Genomic DNA, 19,403 nt, shown 5'->3' with positions numbered 1-19,403 from the left:
TTAGCTTGACCACTCCACGGAAACCCGGACACGCTCGATATGCGCCACACTTTAGTGTCGCACCAAGGATGTGATTGGCCGTCAGCCCTACCGCCCGTGGTGTCACTCTCTGAAACAAAGCCAGCCAGCAGTATCTGTTGGGGCAAAGATATCGCTGTCTACGCCATGTCAACCTATCAGGCTTGGCTTCACAAGCCCAAGATAATTATAGCATCGAATATGCGCAGTCTATCCCGAGATCGCCCACTTTTGCTCCTTCTTGGAAAGCGGAACGGGCTGAGTCGACTCCCCATCGTTCCGTCAGCGCCAGGGACTTGACATCTCTGAAAGCCCTATCTTCGGAAGATTGTTACGAGCCATACCATGAGTTGACGGAATGTAGATCAAAGGACACCGAGACCAGGAACCGGGCGGCATGTATTGTTGCACTAATCCAAGAATCACAGCCACCATATACATGCAGTCAGCCAGCACAGCCAGAATGTTTCCGGGTGCGATTGCGTGGTTGGCTCTCAGCGCGAATACTGCGCGGTGGCAAAACTTCACACAACCCATTGTTGACCCAAGTCGCCAAACAGCCCCAAACCAGTCGATATGGGATCTTACAGCACTCTCGAGAGTATTCAGCAGGTTGGAGACTATCTACAGCTGACTTTCCACTGCCCTTTTGCTGTGGTATACGCTTTTTGATGATGTCTGAATCTTGTAGGCCACCTTTGGGTAGATGCTGATTTGTCCTGCCGGCGGCGCAGTCCAGATCTACTATCCACCCCTTTGCCAAGAAGCATCAAGCGGTCCTCTTGCGGGAACTTCTGAGCTTTTCTCGCGGTCCGATACCGAGCCAAGAGCTTGGGGCTAGATGAGCCACCACGACCCGCACTTGGCCGTGTCAGCCACCCCCAACCAATCCCGCACATGGTGCTTATTTTCAGACTCCCGGGGACCTATCGGGGCTCAGTCACCTACAGCGGAGAAGATTGGATTGTATAAAACCTTCTTCCGTCGCCTTCGAATGTACCCCATCTCATTCTTCAACTCTTCTTTGCCATAGATTTCCTTTGTCACTGGAGCGTTACCCTCGCTTGGATCTCCTTCTTCACAATGTCTTCCTTCGTTTCCAAGATCTTCACTGGTGTCATTGCCTTCACTGCCGGGTTGACTCAAGAGCAAACTAATGGGTAAGTGGCTGTCCCGTTCCGCATTGACATCCGGCTAATTCATTTAGTGTGTCCAAGTGGGGCACATTCGATGCACCGAAGCTCGCAAAGTACATAGATAGAGTAAGCGCCTCTCGACATGAGCCGTCGCCCACGTGCTGACATAGTCCCACAGGGCAACGGAGTTCCATGGGCGGGCAAGACTTGTACAAATGCAAATCCCTACACAGAGTAAGCCTTGGCGCAGTCCCGCCATCCGAAACGCGTAAGCTCACGCTACTTCTAGAGCTCCCGATACAGGAGTGACGGTCAAGTACGACTTCACGATCGAGCGACACCCGTTGTCCCCGGACGGCTACAAGAAAGATGTCCTACTCGTAAACGGACAGTTCCCCGGCCCACTTATTGAAGCCAACTGGGGAGATATGATCGAATGTTAGCTCCCCACAGGCGCACCCAAAGCAAGCACGATACTGATGGCCACAGTAACTGTACATAATCAAATCAGCGGTCCGGAGGAAGGGACGCAGATCCACATGCACGGCTTTACGCAAAAGGGCACTCCTCAGATGGACGGCGTTCCCTCTGTTTCGAGTTGTCCGATAGCACCCAACGACACGTTCGTATACTCGTTCAGGGCGGATCTTTATGGAACGGGATGGTATCATTCCCACTACTCGGGCCAGAATGTAGGCGGCCTGGTTGGTCCTGTAGTCGTCCATGGCCCAAGTGCCCTCGACTACGATATCGACCTCGGCCCCGTTCTGTTGAGCGACTGGTATCACGAGGATTACTTGACACTCATCGATGGCGGTGCGTCTGCTTGTTCCATGTTCGGCGGTTTTGGAAACTGACACCTCCACAGTCGTCGGCACAGACCCCAGTCGCTGGAGCCCGCTCGCCGACAACAACATGATCAACGGCAAGATGGACTACGACTGCTCTCTCGTCACCGATGGAACCCCTTGTGTCGCCAACGCCGGCCTTGCCAAGTTCAACTTCACCAAAGGTGCCACACACCGTCTTCGGCTCATCAACGGCGGCGCTGCCTCTCTCCAGCACTTCAGCATCGATGGCCACGAGATGACCGTCATCGCAAACGACTTTGTCGCCATCGAGCCCTACCAGACGAACGTCGTCACCCTCGCGGTATGTCCCAAAGCACCCTTTTCCCAACCTGCATCACTCATCCACCAACTCCCCCACAGGCCGGCCAACGAAGCGACGTCCTCGTCACCGCAAACATGTCCACCAACGGCGCCTACTGGATGCGCAGCACCATAGCCAGCTCCGACTCGTGCGCCTTCTCAAAGCAACCCACCGCCCTCGCCGCCATCTACTACGACGGCGCCAACAACACCAACACCCGCCCCAACACCACCGCCTGGCCCCTCCCCGGCACCTGCGACAACGACCCCCTCGACCAAACCGTCCCCCTGTACCCCATCCCCGCCGACCCGCACCCCTCCACCACCCTCGAAACCGACTTCAGCTTCACCGTCAACGCCACCGGCCACCCCGTCTGGACCGTCAACGACCGCGGCTTCCACGGCGACTACAACGCCCCCGTCCTCGCCCTCGTCGCCAGCGGCAACACCACCACCAGCAGCACCTCCTCCTTCCGCCCCGAATGGAACGTCTACAACGTCGGCGGCAGCGGCACCGCCACCAGTACCACGTCCGCCGCGCGCGTCGTCATGCACAACAACTCCAGCATGTCGCACCCGATGCACCTGCACGGCCACAACGCGCAGATCCTCGCATCCGGGCCGGGGACGTGGGACGGACACACCGTCGACAATCCACAGAACCCCCCGCGCCGCGACGTCTACCAGCTCCCGCCCGACGGCCACCTCGTCATCCAGTTCGCGCTGGACAACCCGGGGGTGTGGCCGCTGCACTGCCACATCTCGTGGCACCTGTCTGCGGGCATGTTCGCGAGCCTGGTGGAGAGGGCGGGGGAGATTGCTGGGGTGGTGGGGAGGAGTGGTGGTGCGGGGGGGTTGGAGGGGGTGAGGGGTGTGTGTGCGGGGTGGGATGCTTGGTCGAGGGGGAATGTGGTGGGGCAGGTGGATAGTGGGGTTTGATATGTGTTTGACTGGGGGGGATTGAGGATGTACGTCGACGTTTTTGTTGTGCATGAGGTGTGGGATGGGTGGTACAGGAGGGCTTGTTGTTGTTAACTGTCTTCGATGGTGCGTTTGTCTTGGTGCCGCTTGTCCTTGCATTTTAGCGGGCGGCTCGTTTGCTCGTTGGCGGCGCAATAGTAGATGGGGCTCTGATTTGGGGTTTTCTTTTGTTTTTGTGTGCAGCGTCAACGTACAGGGTCGCACACTAATATCACATGGTTGAGACAGAATAGGATTGATTGGAAGTGACAACAAGATTAGCAAATGGCCAAGGACCTCCTAAAGTCTGTAGAAATTGGTTACCGCAAGCCCCGAAGACTAACAAGACTAAGGAATAACCAGAAATTACGTCCTTTATCTTCTTATACGAGGGGTTCGATAGGCGTAAGCGACGCCGAATCACTAATCCTCTTCATTTTATCTCGAGCTGGAATTTGGACACAAAATACTCGACCGGCCCTAGGTACGGAAGAGGCAATACTAGGCTGACGGGATTGGCTCCACCAGGATGCTCTTCCTCGCTAATCATAGCGTGACGGAAGTACAAGATTCTGTGGGGAAGACGTCCTGAGCCAAGACGGTAAAAACGGTCCCTTGGGTCCTGTACCCGGTTCGTCCGCTTTTCCCCCCGCCAAGCACCCGAGAAACGCAGCTACTGCATTTACGCGTATCGACAATCCGGTGACGTCTCTCTGAGCGGCAGAGTGCGACAGACTTTACCGAATACTTATCGCGGAAGACTCTGTCTGCGGCTTTTCACCGTTTTCACTTTTGAAAACCAACATGTCTTGAGACTCCGGAATTGTAAATGGATATAGGGCACATGAAGCTCTTCAAAAGAAACCCCTTCACCCATGTGTCAAAGCTGCGGAGTTGATCTGCTTATGGTCGTACAACGAAAACTGGGGAACTTAGCGCAAATCCTCCGCATTTGCGACCCACTTTATTGTGTGATCCTTTGTGCGTCCATTTGACATGTATATGGACCCGGTTCGGCCGATTTCTGGGGAGCACATCTACAGCTTCGAAGGCTCTCACTGACTTATCGGCGCAAAATGCAATTGGCCCCGGTACTCTTCGTTCTCTTGATCAGAACACTCGGCGTTTATGCTGGTCGACATTACGCCTCAGAATACGCTTACACGGCCCCCAACGTCTCGTCTACCTACCCCGCTTCTACGTATTGCGTAAGTAAATCGGCTGTGATGCCAACAGCCATCATGAGCTAAGCTCGGTGAAAGTGCGGTGCACTTGAAGCAGCCGGGTTCGGCTCCAGGGTTGAATATGCCGGAGAAGAGAGGTACGAAGCAAGCATCGATTCGTACTGGTCCAACCTGGAGCATCTTCATCCGTGGTGCCTCATTCAACCCCTCACCACTGATGAAGTCTCCAAAATCGTCGCGACTCTCGTCACCGCAAGCGAAAGCCAAGAGTGCCGATTCGCTGTGCGCAGCGGTGGCCACACTACCTGGGCTGGAGCTGCGAACATCGACGATGGCGTCACCATCGACCTGAGCTACATGAACTCGACGACATTCCACGCCGAAAACTCGACTGCTGCCATTCAGGTCGGTGCCAGGTGGGAGTCTGTTTACGCTACTCTTGATGCGCTCAACGTGTCTACACCCGGCGGTCGGTGCAACAAGCCAGGTGTGGGCGGGCTCGTCCTTGGGAGCGGCCTTTCTTACTTCAATGCTCGTAAGGGCTTCGTGTGTGACAGTGTAGCCAATTTCGAGGTACGGAAAACGCCCCAGACTTCTGCTCCTTAGCCTTCTTTTCCCAGTCTTCAAGAAAACGGTCAATTGATGCACCATCGCAGGTTGTTCTCGCCAACGGAGACATTGTCAACGCCAACAGTCAGCATAATCGAGACCTATTCCAGGTTTTGAAGGGCGGGTCCAACAATTTTGGCGTCGTTACGAGGGTGGACATGGAAGTGTTTGACAATCACGGAGAGCTTTGGGGAGGCCTTATCCAATACCCCAGCAGCACCATGTCGCAGCACGCCAAAGCCTTCACGCACTTCACGGACAGCATTGAGAGCGACCAAAATGCGTCTACCATCATGTTCACCTCATTCAACTCGGAAGATGCGGGAGACGTGGCCATTTTTGACGGCCATGTCTACACCAAACCCGTGGCACGGCCACCCATCTACGACGAGTACTATGCAATCCCTGGAAAAATATTCGACACCACTCGCATCACCAACATGTCGGACCTCGTAGCCGAGGTGCCCATCGAAAACGGATGGCGCCAGCTGATGATGACATGTACGTTTCAGAACGACGAGCAGGTGCTGAGCAAAGCCATGGAGCTCTTCACGCTCACCGCCAGAAAACTCAACGGCACGTCCGGCAAATGGAACTTTGGGAACCAGTACCACCCGGTGCCCAAGGTCTACACTCAACACTCGATCGAGAGGGGCGGCAACGTTCTCGGCCTGGAGCGGGCATCATCAAATCTCGTCAGTAAGTCATGTTCGGTTCTCGAAGACGGCGGTGGACTGATTCTGTCGCAGTCATGTTGACCTTGGTGCAATGGGACGAGGCGGCCAATGACGCGCGGTTCATCGAGGCCAACGGGCGGCTCATCGATGACGTCGTCGCGTATTCTCGTAGCGTGGACAAGGCCAACGAGTGGCTGTACCTGAACTACGCGTGGCGGACGCAGGACGTGCTGGCGAGCTACGGGCCGGAGAACGTGGCCAGAATGCGCACGGCGTCTGCCAAGTACGATCCGGCGGGCGTGTTCCAGCGGCTGGTGCCCGGCGGGTTCAAGCTCCCTCCGCTCCGCTCCCCCTCTGACGTTGGTCGGTGAGTAAAGGAGGTGGTTGGTCGGTCGCGGGGCGATCCGGGAGTTATGGAGTAGCGTCCGCGTAGGGAGGGGGGACGTTCAACATTTGTACTCGGGCGTTGGGGAAGGGACCCTTGTAAACGAGCCTCAAGCTTGACCCCGGTGTTGATGTCTCAGCAGGCATCATGCGACGCGATCATCGGCCAAGGCACTTCCAACGTACGTGCCGGCCGGGAAATGTTGCAACAAAGCTGGAGCCGTTGAAGCTAGCCGTGGAGACGACCGTGCGCCCAGGTGTTTCAGAGTCTAGAGCAGGCAGACGCTCATCATCACATGAAGCTGCGATACCACATACCTACACACACGCCCGTGATCAATGGCACCAACGCACTTGGCAATAATAGACCCTGCATGCGCTCAATGGCACGAGTCCACATGGCAGCACCCCCTGCATGTCCAGCAAAACAGTGCAGCGGCAGGGGTGAAGGCGTGGCTGCATATGACGGCGGCGATCGAGCATCTGCGGTCTCTCCAGATCTCGACGTGAGGATCGGCAGCCGTATTCGGGAGGGCGGCGAGGTGCAATGCCAAGGCGTGGATCTGCTCTGTGGGTGGCAGGTGGCACTGACGCGTCAGCGCGTCGCAGCTCGCGTCGCGACACAATCGAGATGGCCAAGCCCGCCGGCAATACCGGGTACGTCATACGACGTTGCTTTTGTTAGCAACATTGGAAACACCAGACGGCTTCCCTCTGGGTGACGTTGTGGCCCGGCCCAAGGATCACCCGGCCTTGCACATCTCGGCCTGTTGTGGGGAAGGCGGCACAAGCATGGTCCAAGAGGTTGTGTAAACAAACCTGTTTCGCCTGTTCGCCAGCTCGTGCTACCTCATCCGCGCACAAAAAGCCCGCAAGCCTCCGACGCAACCCAAACCACGCCGAAAGCCTAGAACCTCCCGAACCACCCGCCCGCCCGCGAGAGGGCACCGAAACTCGCGCGCGCAGCTGGACCCCTTTGTCGTCCCAGCCGTCCCTCAGCTCCTGGCGTGCGCGCGCCCCGCCCCACACTCCAAGCCGGAGTGGGGCCCATCGCATCACCAAAGGCGGCGGCGGGCCCTCTCGCTTTTCGCCCTCTCGAATGTCGTCGGGCCTCCCTCCCCTCCCACCCCCCCCACTCCGCCGCTGCACGCCCCGGGGAGGCGCGCGCCTTTGCCATACCCATGAGACGTCCCAGAGTCCGGACCACCGGGTTCGATGGGCCAATGCGCCTGACGCCCACTTAATTACTGTTGTGTACCCTGTGAATCCCTCCCCTTCTCCCCCGCCGCCCCATTCCATCCATCGTCCCATTCGATCCGCGCGATTCATGAACTTGGCTAGCCTCCGCCGTGTTCTCGCGTGGCCCGCTGAGAGAGAGGGTGTAAAAAAAAAAAGGGCATCTCCGGCACCGTCTGGACGCCGCGCCCATTCGCTCGAGATCTGCAAGCAATCGGACCGGTTCCTGAGCGCTGAACATGCCGTGAGAGAGAGAAAGTGGCGTGTGTGAGGGTGGTAAACGCGAGTCGGGAGAAGCGATGACGCTCGCACCAACTGCCCTGCATGGTAAGGTTGTACTCTGGCGGGAAGCCGAGTTAAGAGCGCAAGTGCACTCTTTTTATCCAACCTCGCCCAACTTAGTTTATCCCATCGTCGTCATAACCCTCACCACCACCATCATCATCATCCGCATCGCTATCATCATATCTATCGGGCCCGTGTGTCCTTATTAATAAGACACTTCCTAACCCACCCCCCGTACTCGGTAAAACGGATAGCCTGACCCCTCCGACTGGTGCAGCCTCGTTTACGTGAAACACTGTACGCTGCAGTCGGCAATGCAAGGTACATGCAACCGCCGACGTCGCGCTACCGAAACCATGTCCGGATCCGGACGGATTATGCCCGCCCAGCCAGCATTATTTTTGTAGAAAGTGGCTGGGCGAGTAACATCGAAGCGGCAAACAACCGCATGCGCGCGGCGGCTGCGCGGCAGCGCATCGCACCTCAGCGGGACTGCTCCTCCCCTCCCTCTCCCTTAGCGAGCCCTATCGTTTGCTGGCGCCTGACCGGTAAGGCAGGGGTATATATCGCCCGTAAAAAGGTGTCAAAGAGCCCTCCAAGGGTAGGGCGCCTTGCAGCAAGCCAGCTCTGCAGACGGGGCGTTGGCGGCCCCCCCGTGCCCACCCCCAAGCAGGGGCGAGAACATGTGTCGCTCGCGCTACCGCCCGTACATGCCTACCGCGGCGCTTCCGGGCAAAAAATGTCCCCGCCTTTCCCCGTTTGTCGCAAGTGTTTTTTTGGTTGGCGTCGGGCTACCCCGGGGCAGGAAGCTGAAGCGGGAAAACGGGGTGCGACTCTAAAAGCAGCATCATGCAGCGACGCCCGAAAGCGAAAGGCAGCAATAAAATCCAAAAAAAAAAGACGCTGTTGTTGTTGTTGTTGGATGGGTTCTTTTTTTGTGCCTTGGGCGGCAATCCCAACAACAACCCGGCGCAACTCACCGGCCGGACAAGCGCCCCGAAAAAGCGAAAGAACGCCTTCTTTGTAGTCTGTAGTTGGGGGCGAGTTTGTTGGAGGCGCGCGGGAGCAGCTGGAGCTGGAGAGGGGAGGGGAAAAAGAGGAAAATCGGACGTGCACGCGAGAGAGGCCTGGGCTATGATTGTAGCGTACGGCAGGATCCGAACCGCACCGGTCCGTATGACCCCGGCCCAAAGACTCGAACCTAGCAGCTGCCTACGCCCCCCTCGTCGTCCTCCTCGCCTCGTGGCAGTGCATTAACAATGACAAATCGGCCATGGGACGCCTTTTGGTGAGGCTGAGGAGTTCCTGCTGATTGAGGCTGGTGGTGTATTGGACCCATCATCAGAGCTGTGTCTAAAACGCGCGCCTCTCGCAATGTGACCTATCCCCTCGTTTGACTGCACCCGATCGGACCGAGAAGAAAGATGACATCCTTGACGCCGGACGGCGGCACCGATGCTAGTCACACGCTATCCAGACGAGCTGAGGAGAAGGACGGCGGCGTTACGCGCCGGCGGGGCTGAAGGCTGCCACTGCGGAGCTGTGAGACAGCTGCAGTGACTTGTCTTTCCTCTGATGCCATGTGCAACATGCAGTTAGAGATGGTAGTACCGAGCAGTCCGAGAAGTTACCGATAAGGAAATGTGAGCCAAACAAGAGCTCGCTCAGCCTAAGACATGACCGAGTTTGAAGGATGCCTTCCTGCCTCCATCCTTCGTCCCTGATGATGACGGCGATATTGAGATCACAATCCATTGTTCAACGTTATGGAACCGGATTTGAGGTGGTTTAAGATTACCATTCTCACACACTACTTGCCTCAAAGGGCCTTCTGCACTATTGTAGAGAACCGAAAAAATGAATATAATCCTGTCGGATGCCGGTATCACAAAACCCAAGGTGCTCGACACTTAAAAAGTCGATGCTAATGATGCGCCGTATTCCCACAAGTAACGCCTGTCCGAGTGCACGCCCAACGTGCCAATATTCCAAACGCCGTCGCTCGCTGAAGTCCAAACAAAAAAACAATATAAGACATGCTAGAAACAGAGGAAAAGGTAAAGAGAATAAACGGTGTCCGCGGGGGACTGGAGAAGGAGTAAAAGTCTCTGGTGAACGCGCGCGGTAGCGTGCGTTGTACGAGGGCAAGAGGTAGACGAGTCGCTTAAGCAGCGACACTGATGCCCGTGCTGAAAGGCGTGCAGTCGCGAAGGTCCTGCACCAGGTCGTCGACGTTGCCAATGTACCTGCCGAGAAGCGCCTGCTTCTCCGATACCGACTTCGTCTTTTGACCGGGATCGCTCAACCTGCGATCCCGCACCTTGCGGTCGCTGGAGCTCCGTTCGGCGCCGAGGGAGTTTCCTTTTGCGCCGGCCGGGATGGTGGGCGTCTCGTGCATGAGGTAGAAGTAGAACAGCTCCATTAATTGCAGCTTGACGGCCTTTCCGGTGCTGCGCGACTTGAAGAGGGAGGTGACGGTAAGGAGGCCGTCGATGGACTCGAACGTCCGCGTGTTGGACGGCGTGTCCAGGAGTGCGGTGACAAGCACGAGAAGGGAACGCGACTGGATCGAAGGGCATTCGCCGCAGTCAAGAAGGTCGAGCAAGAGCTGCAATGTTGTTAGTTACCCAGTTCGGTGGATTGGCAGATGCAACATGTGACACTTACGTTCATGTAGATTTCGCGGCCGAACAATGCACGCGAAGCGGGGTGCAGGAGAAGGGTGCCTTGCAGGAGGTCAAGCACGGAGAGGATGAGCATGTCGCCCTGTCCGCTTGCACCCATGCCCATTAATCTCTCGAGACATGCGATGAGCCGTGTTGCGACTGCGGAGCTTGTTAGCGGCTGGTCACCCGGTGGCAGGTGGGGTAGGGACAGGCGAACTCACCATTCCACTCGAAACCATCTTGCAAACGGAAGAACTCTCTGAAGGCCGGATCGCTGTGCAGTGCGCCGAGCTCCTTGGGTTCAGACGGGCTTTTCTTGGACGCGGAGCCATTGCGCTTGTGTTTGGCGGCGGCGGCGGGGTCCGGCTTCCGGCTCAGGCATATTTGTGCCAGCAGGCCCTCAATCTGGCGCAGGCCTTTGCGGACCTTGGACGTCTCCTTGGAGGTGATGTTGTCGAAGGAAACGGATAGTAGGGCCTCCATGGCGAAGTGTGGTGGTGGTGGTGGTGGTGAGCAGCGGAGTGCGATGGAACGACACGAGTCTAGGCAGGTAGGCGCATGTAAATAGGGTTGGCGGTGCTCGAGAATTAAGGGTTGGCTGGGAGAGAGTCAGTGTGACATGCAAGTCAGCCAGGTGCCTGGAACGGAGCCCTAGCGCCGGCCTGGGGTTGCTCCAGCGGCTCCACCGACGCGCCCAATCGCGCGGCGGGCAGCAACGGCTGAGCGACTGATCAGAGCAGGCGCAGCGATCAGTGACCGGCGAATGACGTTGGGCGCGGCATGCCCGGTTCTGCGCGCGCGGGCTGCGTTGGCAGCGCCCGGCGATGGAAGTCGCCCCGCCAACCGTACGATGCCCTCGTCCGTTCCGGCCTCAGGCCCCGGCTGGACGACTTACACTGCCCCCTGCCCTGCCGTCCAGCTGCCTGCGACTGCGCCTGGCCTGCCGTTTCAGCCGCCGCAGAGCCGCACCTGCCTAGCGACAAGCCCTCTTCAGCCCTCTTCAGCCCCTACACTGCCGCCCTGCAGACCGCAACGCCATCACTGCCACACCTCGTGAGCCCTAAGCACGCAACAGCATCAACACCAGAAAAAAAAAAAGTCTCGCTTACCCGCGCACGCGCGCTGCCCGTCAGGCCGCACCACGGCCACTGCTCGGATTGACGCGATTCACGGCAGATCGGTCGGTGCCCATCCAACGTTGCTCGGCTCACTACTCGACGCGTTTTCTAGCCGCGCTCTGGAATGTTTCCGTTTTGCTGTGCATTTTTCGATCTCTGGCTCGAACACGCGCGCTGGGAGCTATGGCCTTGACGTCACGCATCGCCGTTTTCCTGCGCGGTGGCCAGAGCCCTCAATAGGCCCTATGCGATCAGACAAACGGCCCGCCCCGAAGACTCGCATCAGCTCCACCGCTCTTTGCTGTTCTTGCTTTTTCCTGCGTCTTCACAGTGCCAGCCTCGTGACCCACCATGTCCTCTCCGTATGTACTTCCGCCTCCTCGGACCGTGAAGACTGACGACGGTGTGGAAGAGTCTGGATTCTGCGATCAACCGTCGCGTGCGGGCGCTAGCGCGCAGTGGCCGGTCGCTATGATGAAGCCATGCAGCACTATCCCTGCCACTAGGCAAGCCTCACTCTGTGATTGGGAGGGAGAGGAAAAAGATGTACGTCCAGAGCAGGTCGTATTGCGCCGAGCTGGTGCGTTGCGTGAGTTGTGCACGGAAAATATCAGGGATGCCACGCGACGTCGATCCAGTGCCAGCAAGCGAAATAGAAGGGCAAGAGTCCGCAATGACGCAGCAGGCCTCGAACAGCTGTCGGAAATTTTCCATCATCGATCTCAGGGTCTACAGACCAAGTGCCAGGTCGCCATTGGAAACCCGGGCAGCGAAGTGAGCTCACCGTTGGTGGATGACGCAGGGAGAGGTGTGCCGGAGACCACGAGCCGATCCGATCCACGAGCGACGTTCGCCTCAGAATTGTCGGTATGAACAGGGCATGCGATCGGGTTTAGCCGACCTCTTCAGCCCTCTTCTCGTGACGCCGCGCCCTGTGGCGCCTTCGGTGACCACCGCGTTGGGTCTTTTTTTTTCTGACAGCCAGTTCAGGTCGCGAGGGGTCCTTCAGCCACGCTGGGGAACGTGTATCTATTCCCTTCCGGGAATGGTCACGAGCGACTGCAGCTGAAATGCTCACCGCGTGCATGATCACGATTTTCCACATACGGTAAGCGGTCCGATAGAAATTCACAAATAACTTCTAGTCGCGGCAGTTGAGCGGAGCTTGCAGGAATTCCAGTTAGGGCCGAGACCCTTGGATGGCAGGCGCCGTCGATCAGCTGACCAGTATTTGATAGTGCGACTCATGATATACGCTGCTGACAGCCATATTTGTTGGGGTGGTTGGCCTCGCTGTTTTCCAAAAGCTCTTGTTTCAGTACTCTGTCTCAGCTGTCGGTCCCAACTGGGCAATGCCCTACAACGGCACTTCGACCTGTTGGAGCACATCTTCGATCACATCGTCCACGGTCACGCCGTCCAATACTTCCCTCACAGCCTCCAACGAGCTGCCCCACTGCATGCTGCGTTCGTTTTCGGGAGCTGTTAATAGAATACGGTGTGGGTAGATCTTTCGTGCCGCAAGGGCAACAAGAGATGGCGGCACATAATTCAGCCCGTGCAGTGGCGCGAGAGCACTGCCTGATGTAAGCTCGTGACCACCTTGGGCAGGCAGCTCGGGAACTTACCGCACCAGCAACTCAAAGTGCTTGGTCGCCAGTGCTGATATACCACCGCTTACCGCTCGGTGCAGACGCAGGAACGCAATCAAGTTCTGCATGTATGCAAAGACTTCGGAGCTGATGCGAACGTCGCCCAGGAGCTTCGATATGTGTTCAAGGTCCTTGAAAATACCAGAGTGTTAGTATTGCCTGCCTGGACTAGGAAACGGAAAAGGTAGACTGAAAGCCTACATCCTGAGGAAAGAGAGGCGACTTGGCTATTGCTTTCGGCGACCCAAGCGTCATTGACGACGACGGCCGCACGACTGAAGATAACGAAGCTTGATCATCATCCAAGCCTTGGTATTCCTCGAGGTTCGGGAATCCATCTTCATATTGGTGGTAGTGCGAGATGAAGAACTGATTATTCTGGGCAACAGTCAGCAAGAACCTCCCCACAAAAAAAAACCCCCCCCGAGGAAACGTCGGTTCTTACCAGGTGAGGCGTTAGGCTTATGTCAGGGTCAGAAGCCAAAAGAGCAATGAATAGGAATCGCTTTGGTGCAGTATGCACTGCGGTACGCGTGAAGATGCGCCTTCCTCGAATCAGCTGCCGAGACATGTCAGCTTACAAAGTAGTCACCTCACGTTTCACGTTATTTTTGTGAAGATACCTCTAGAGCTTGGGTCTGCACCTGCCGAGGGGAGAGGTTGAGGTTCTTTGCTATGACCACATTGGCTATTTTCCGACTGGGCTCGAGTGGGGACTTGGGACTCCGGCGATGTGGCGGACGGAAGGTGGAGAAGGCGTCCTATATTTATCAGCAATCTGACATGCTCTCGTCTTGGCGCAACCAACGCCAACGTGAGAGATAAGCCGTTCCATACCGTCTCCCGAGAGTTTCTGGGTGGCGAGGAGAAATACGAAACGTCGTCGTCTTCTACTAGCAGACCGTTGCCGAATGTGTCAAGCGTGGTCTTCTCGGAGCACTCTAGGACAGTGCTGGAGAGGCCGAAGACGCTGCCGGCTATCTGCGCTGAAGGTCAGTGTCGGCTGCACGCAAGCTAATCTCAGCCAGGGGGAAGTACAAGCTCCAGCTCCAGACAAAGCGAATCGAGCTGGGAGGCCTCGGCCTCGACAATGGCATGCTCCTTGGTGATCAGACACAGCAGCGCGGCAAGCTCCAGGTCGGCCAGCGTCTGCACCTTCTCTGCGACGCGCTCGGCGGACTGTGATGGAGGTGACATCACCAGCCCAAGTGCAGTAGGCGGGGAGCGTCCGTGGGAGCGTCCGTGGCGGCGACCACGTCCCTGGTAAGGGGCCGCGACAGGTCACGTGATGTTTGGTTCACTTCGCGCAAAGTGCGAGCCGGCGCTGGGCGTTGAGCCTGAGCAGTAGGGGCGTCTGAGCGCGGGGCCTGTGTTCGTGCACGGAAGCGTCTTGTTACGAGGCCCGGCAGGCTGCTTCAGTTGGAATTTCGGCTTGGCCGCCTGCGGCGACGGCACTCGACCCAACAACCGGGAGCGTCTGGCCGTCTCAGCGGCAAGCTCCCAGCGACCGGGACCGCCGCGCGCGGGCTGTAGACGCCGCTGAGCCTGTCCTCCATCAAAGTGCGCCTGCGCTGTGCCCAACCACGTCGTCAGGCCTCGCCGGTCGCCAGCCTGCTTACAAGTGATCCTAGCGGCATCCCTGCCCGCGCATTCACCTCATCCTGGCACGCCCGCTCCGCTCTCGTCTCGACGTCTCCGCCGCCGACGCTGAGATTTGAGGTCCGCGAAGCCTCGCACCTCATCTTCACCCCCCGAGTGCTCGACTGCAGTCGGCTCGCGCGCCAGACCATGTTCACAACTCCCGCTCCCTCCGCCCCGACGCTCTCGACCACGACCTCGCCCGCCTCGCCCACCTCTCCGACCCGCTCGGGCAGACTCCGTGGGCTCAGCTATCTGCGCAGCTACACCCACCTCCACTCCTCGAGCGATCGATCTTCCGCCGGAAGCAGCGGCCACATTCGACGCCCTTCGCTCGTCCGCACGCGATCTACCCCAAGCGCCAACGCCTCGCTCTCGTCCTCCAGCGCCGACACTACCCCGAGCGTCGACCTTCCCTCACCCTCCCGCCACGCCCCCGTCAACGGCGCCGCCGACACTTCTGGTGCCACGAGCGGCTGGGTCCCCACCGTCGTGGGCCGCAGTGGTCTGTCTCGTGTCGCATCCTCCGCAGAACCTTCTACCACCGCCGCGACATCCCCGCGACCCGCATCCATGACTCGCACGCGTGCTGAGTCGGCCGCTCCCTCCTTGGGCGTCTCCCACCACGGACCCTCCAGTGGTGACGCGACTGCCGAAACGTCCACTCCCCACAAGCAGCTGCCGTCTATACGTTTCATTCCACATGAGGATCCCAGAGCCTCGCGCCCGAGCCTGCAATTCCCACCCATCTCTAGGACTCTGCCGAGCGAGGATTGCGTCATACGGGTCGGGAGGTACTCCGAGAAGGACAACATCCCCAATGACCTCCCGCCCCATCTTCCGTCGTCCGCTCCAGTTGGGTTCAAGTCAAAAGTTGTCTCCCGTAGACACTGTGAATTCTGGTGCAAGGACGGCCAATGGTGGATCAAGGACGTCAAGTCAAGCTCCGGAACCTTCCTCAATCATATAAGGCTCTCTCAGCCTGGCGTGGAGAGTAAACCGTACAAGGTTGGAGACGGTGATGTCGTCCAGCTTGGAATTGACTTCAGAGGTGGTGAGGAGATGATCTTCCGTTGTGTCAAGATTCGCATTGAGTGCAATCGCAACTGGCAGAAGGCGTTGAACAACTTCAAGTAAGTCTCAAGCAACTGTGGCCTGTCGCGAATCAATCTAACGGCAACAGCAAATCCACACACAAGCGGCTGCGCAACCTTGCCCAAGGCGTGAAATCCAAAGACTCGGACTCTGCGAGCACACATAGCACTGACTGCAGCATTTGCTTGATGTCCATTCGTCCCTGCCAAGCTCTTTTCGTTGCACCTTGCTCTCATGTCTGGCACTACAAGTGCATCGCGAGGATCATCAATGGTCCGACTTATCCGCAATTCATGTGCCCGAATTGCCGCATGGTAAACGATCTGGAAGCGGACGTCAGCGAGCCCGAAGACTGGGACGATGACCTTGATGAAGAAATCGAGGATGAAATCGAAGAGAAGCTCGCAACTGCTTCGAATCCGGTCTCCAGCGGCACTCCAAGAAGTCTCGGAACTGAAGCTGACGGCACTAGCACGCCGCGTGCCACCACCTTGACTCTCGGTGGATTCAACAATGGCAGTGAAATCAATGCCACTTCGATGGGCGACGCAAGAATTGAAGAGGAGGATCTGGCTGCTGGTATGGCCGGCGTCTCCCTGGCTGGAGATGTCGGCCCGCCGTCAGATCAAGAACAATCATCGGATACGGGTCTCCATACACCTCCTGACGACGAATCTTTGGCGGAGTCAATCGCGTCTCCATCAGCCAATGTTCAACCAGTCCCTATAATGGCAGCCGGGTCCGATTCGTCATTGACCGCAACCCACTTAGGAGGGGGCGGCAATCTGGCCGCTCCAGCTCCGTCTAATCAGTACGCACTAAGCCCTACTCCGCCGGTCCCCGGTGCAGAGTGTCCCATGACTCCACGGAACAACGCCGGCCCTTTCGTTTTGGATGGCGCTGCCGGCAGCAACCGTCCGGGTAGCTCTGAAGATTCTCTGACTGATAGCTTTGAGAATAGGGTCAGCAACGGCTCATCAGCTGACGCGGCGTGATTTCTTTGCATAATTCTCATTGATACCTACCTGGGTTGCAGCGGTGGGGGAGGCGAGCGAGGCGTTTTCCGTTGATATCACGGGTGGCAGCATGATACGCAAGGGCTTGCATTTTGGATTCTCTGGGTCTCTTATATTTCTTTATTTTCTAATTTCTTTTCATCCGCATAGGGGGGGGCTCGTCGACCCCGACATCCTGACCATCATCGCGGCTTGCTCATAGTATTGAGCAGTCTGGTCTCTTGTAGAGCGAGTTGCATAGCTGCACATGCCAAAAGTAGTACAGACGCGGTCGCTGCCAAGGTTAGGAATAATAAATTCTGAGCCAATGAAACCGTCAAAGTTTAGTGATGGGAATTACAGTAATTTCTGTTGTTCGTGGCGCTGCATGGAAATTGTGAGCCAAGCTGTAGAACGGAACCGCATGCACGACCCCGGAATTCCTCTGAGCTTCGTCCTTGAGGATTGCATATGTGAAGTCCAAATTCACTGGATGGACGAAAAGGTGCTCAATACCGGAGGTTTCCATTGCGTAGGGCTGAGCGACGCTGACTAACGTCATTGCCGAGACCGCGGACAAGCGTCAAGAAATCCATCCGATTGCCGCCGCCTGGTTCACACTCGCACCGTCCTCCACCAGCCACACTTTCCCGCCATGTTGCGATCAAGGTCAGGCTTAGCATCGCGAGCGCTACGGCGCGCGGCGCCGCGGACGCATGTTCCGGTCAGGCGCTTCGCCAGTGTTCGCGCGGAAGAGAAGGTATGAGCTCACGCCGAGGCGCACGCCAGAAAGTTTGATATACTGACCATTGTAGGACCCCGTCGAGCTTGACCAGATCACCACCCTCCCTAATGGCATTCGAGTCGCGACCGAGGCACTCCCCGGGCACTTTTCTGGAATTGGCGTCTACGTCGATGCCGGCTCCCGTTACGAAACCCCCGAACTCCGCGGCGTGTCGCACATTATAGATCGGTTAGCGTTCAAGTCTACTACAAAGAGGACGTCGGACCAGATGCTGGAGATGCTGGAATCACTTGGTGGCAACATCCAATGCTCATCGAGCAGAGAAAGCTTGATGTATCAGTCGGCCACTTTCAACAGCAGAGTTGAAGACTGCGTCGGTCTGCTTGCCGAGACTATTCGCGACCCGTCAATCACGCAGGAGGAGGTCGAACAGCAACTGGATACCGCGGCGTATGAGATTAACGAGATCTGGAGCAGGCCGGAGCTCATCCACCCAGAGCTGGTGCACATGGCGGCCTACAAAGACAACACCCTGGGCAACCCGCTGCTTTGCCCTGAAGCAAGGCTGCAGGAAATCGACAGGAATGTGGTGGAGGCATACCGCAGGACCTTCTTCCGGCCGGAGAGGATGGTAGTTGCTTTCGCTGGTGTCAACCACGAGGAAGCGATCAAGCTCTCCGAGCAGTACTTCGGCGACATGAGCAAGGCACCGCTGCTCTCACAGGTCGGTGGTCAGGCGAATCTCAATGCCGAAGACCAATCCACGATCACTTCTACGCCTCCGAACGTTGCGTACGGCGCCACTAACCCTCAAGAATCATCCAAGTTGTTTGGAAAGATTCCTTTCTTCAGTAATCGCACCATCTCCGCCCAGCAAACCAAGTCTACTCTCACCACTTCCGCTTTCTCTGGGTCTGAGCTCAGCCGACCCGCTCATTACACCGGCGGATTCCTAAAATTACCTCACATCCCACCACCACCCAACATGGCGCTGCCGCGCCTCTCGCACATCAACCTAGCTTTCGAAACGCCAGGCATCGACTCCGACGACATTTATGCACTAGCAACCCTGCAGACTCTTTTGGGCGGTGGCGGCTCCTTCTCTGCCGGTGGTCCTGGAAAGGGCATGTATTCCCGCCTCTACACCAACGTGCTGAACCAGTACGGCTGGGTTGAGTCGTGCACAGCTTTCAACCACTCGTACAAAGACTCTGGCCTCTTTGGTATCAGTGCCTCCTGCGAGCCTCATAGTGTCGGCCACATGCTTGATGTCATGTGTCGTGAGCTTGCTTCCCTATCGGCGCCTGCGGGCTTCCATGCGCTCAAGCAGGGCGAAGTCCAGCGTGCCAAGAACCAGCTTCGTTCGTCGCTGCTTATGAACTTGGAGAGCCGCATGGTGGAGCTGGAGGATTTGGGCAGGCAAGTGCAAGTGCACGGCCGCAAGGTCGGTGTCATGGAGATGTGTGCAAAGATCGAGAAGGTCACGATCCAGGATCTGCGTCGGGTGGCTTCGGAGGTGTTTGGCGGCATGGTCAAGAACGCCGGCGATGGCAGCGGCGCGCCTACGGTGGTGTTGCAGGAGGGCCTCTACGATGGAGAGGCACCATCGCAGAAGAAAAGCTTCGAGTGGAAGGACATCCAGGAGAGGATTGCTAGGTGGCAACTGGGCAGACGGTAAGCCTGTGAATGCAGTCAAAGTAGCATGTGGAGGCTGCTCGTCATGTATGATGTAAATTTCTAGAACACCGGCAAGGCGTATTGGGTCGCCCGGAACCAGCTATCACCCTAGCCTCAGAGCTCTGGGGAGGCTTCTGTAATATAGAAATCACCAATTCTCCAAGACATCGAAACTGG

General features: G+C 57.3%; 6 protein-coding genes across 6 annotated transcripts; 4 read left to right on the top strand and 2 right to left on the bottom strand.

Moving 5' to 3' along the window:
• Positions 1-1,101: 1,101 nt before the first annotated feature.
• Positions 1,102-3,244, top strand: BKCO1_5100086 (laccase-1 precursor; the record flags this gene model as incomplete). Its single annotated transcript, XM_020277010.1, has 7 exons — positions 1,102-1,178; positions 1,226-1,280; positions 1,333-1,388; positions 1,444-1,592; positions 1,644-1,970; positions 2,023-2,306; positions 2,366-3,244. 7 exons carry the CDS (start codon positions 1,102-1,104, stop codon positions 3,242-3,244), a joined length of 1,827 nt encoding a protein of 608 aa, XP_020127442.1.
• Positions 3,245-4,341: 1,097 nt separating this feature from the next.
• Positions 4,342-6,106, top strand: BKCO1_5100085 (fad binding domain containing protein; the record flags this gene model as incomplete). The annotated part of the gene is made up of 4 exons (XM_020277009.1): positions 4,342-4,473; positions 4,528-5,022; positions 5,106-5,757; positions 5,808-6,106. The coding sequence occupies 4 exons, from the start codon at positions 4,342-4,344 to the stop codon at positions 6,104-6,106; spliced, it is 1,578 nt and encodes a 525-aa protein (XP_020127439.1).
• Positions 6,107-9,804: 3,698 nt separating this feature from the next.
• On the bottom strand, positions 9,805-10,789 carry BKCO1_5100084 (cell division control protein 14; the record flags this gene model as incomplete). The annotated part of the gene is made up of 3 exons (XM_020277008.1): positions 9,805-10,248; positions 10,308-10,465; positions 10,528-10,789. The coding sequence occupies 3 exons, from the start codon at positions 10,787-10,789 to the stop codon at positions 9,805-9,807; spliced, it is 864 nt and encodes a 287-aa protein (XP_020127440.1).
• A 1,992-nt stretch (positions 10,790-12,781) lies between these two features.
• Positions 12,782-14,273, bottom strand: BKCO1_5100083 (uncharacterized protein; the record flags this gene model as incomplete). The annotated part of the gene is made up of 7 exons (XM_020277007.1): positions 12,782-13,001; positions 13,053-13,207; positions 13,278-13,454; positions 13,522-13,635; positions 13,700-13,837; positions 13,914-14,057; positions 14,115-14,273. 7 exons carry the CDS (start codon positions 14,271-14,273, stop codon positions 12,782-12,784), a joined length of 1,107 nt encoding a protein of 368 aa, XP_020127445.1.
• Positions 14,274-14,864: 591 nt separating this feature from the next.
• Positions 14,865-16,804, top strand: BKCO1_5100082 (fha domain-containing protein; the record flags this gene model as incomplete). The annotated part of the gene is made up of 2 exons (XM_020277006.1): positions 14,865-15,847; positions 15,898-16,804. 2 exons carry the CDS (start codon positions 14,865-14,867, stop codon positions 16,802-16,804), a joined length of 1,890 nt encoding a protein of 629 aa, XP_020127446.1.
• A 655-nt stretch (positions 16,805-17,459) lies between these two features.
• Positions 17,460-19,227, top strand: BKCO1_5100081 (mitochondrial processing peptidase; the record flags this gene model as incomplete). Its single annotated transcript, XM_020277005.1, has 2 exons — positions 17,460-17,564; positions 17,620-19,227. 2 exons carry the CDS (start codon positions 17,460-17,462, stop codon positions 19,225-19,227), a joined length of 1,713 nt encoding a protein of 570 aa, XP_020127443.1.
• Positions 19,228-19,403: the final 176 nt, after the last annotated feature.

The sequence above is a fragment of the Diplodia corticola genome (assembly GCF_001883845.1).
Source record: "Diplodia corticola strain CBS 112549 chromosome Unknown scaffold51, whole genome shotgun sequence".
Classification (NCBI taxonomy): Eukaryota; Fungi; Ascomycota; class Dothideomycetes; order Botryosphaeriales; family Botryosphaeriaceae; genus Diplodia; species Diplodia corticola.
The sequence above is the reverse complement of the archived record's forward strand: the minus strand, read 5'-3'. Positions and strand labels throughout refer to the sequence as shown.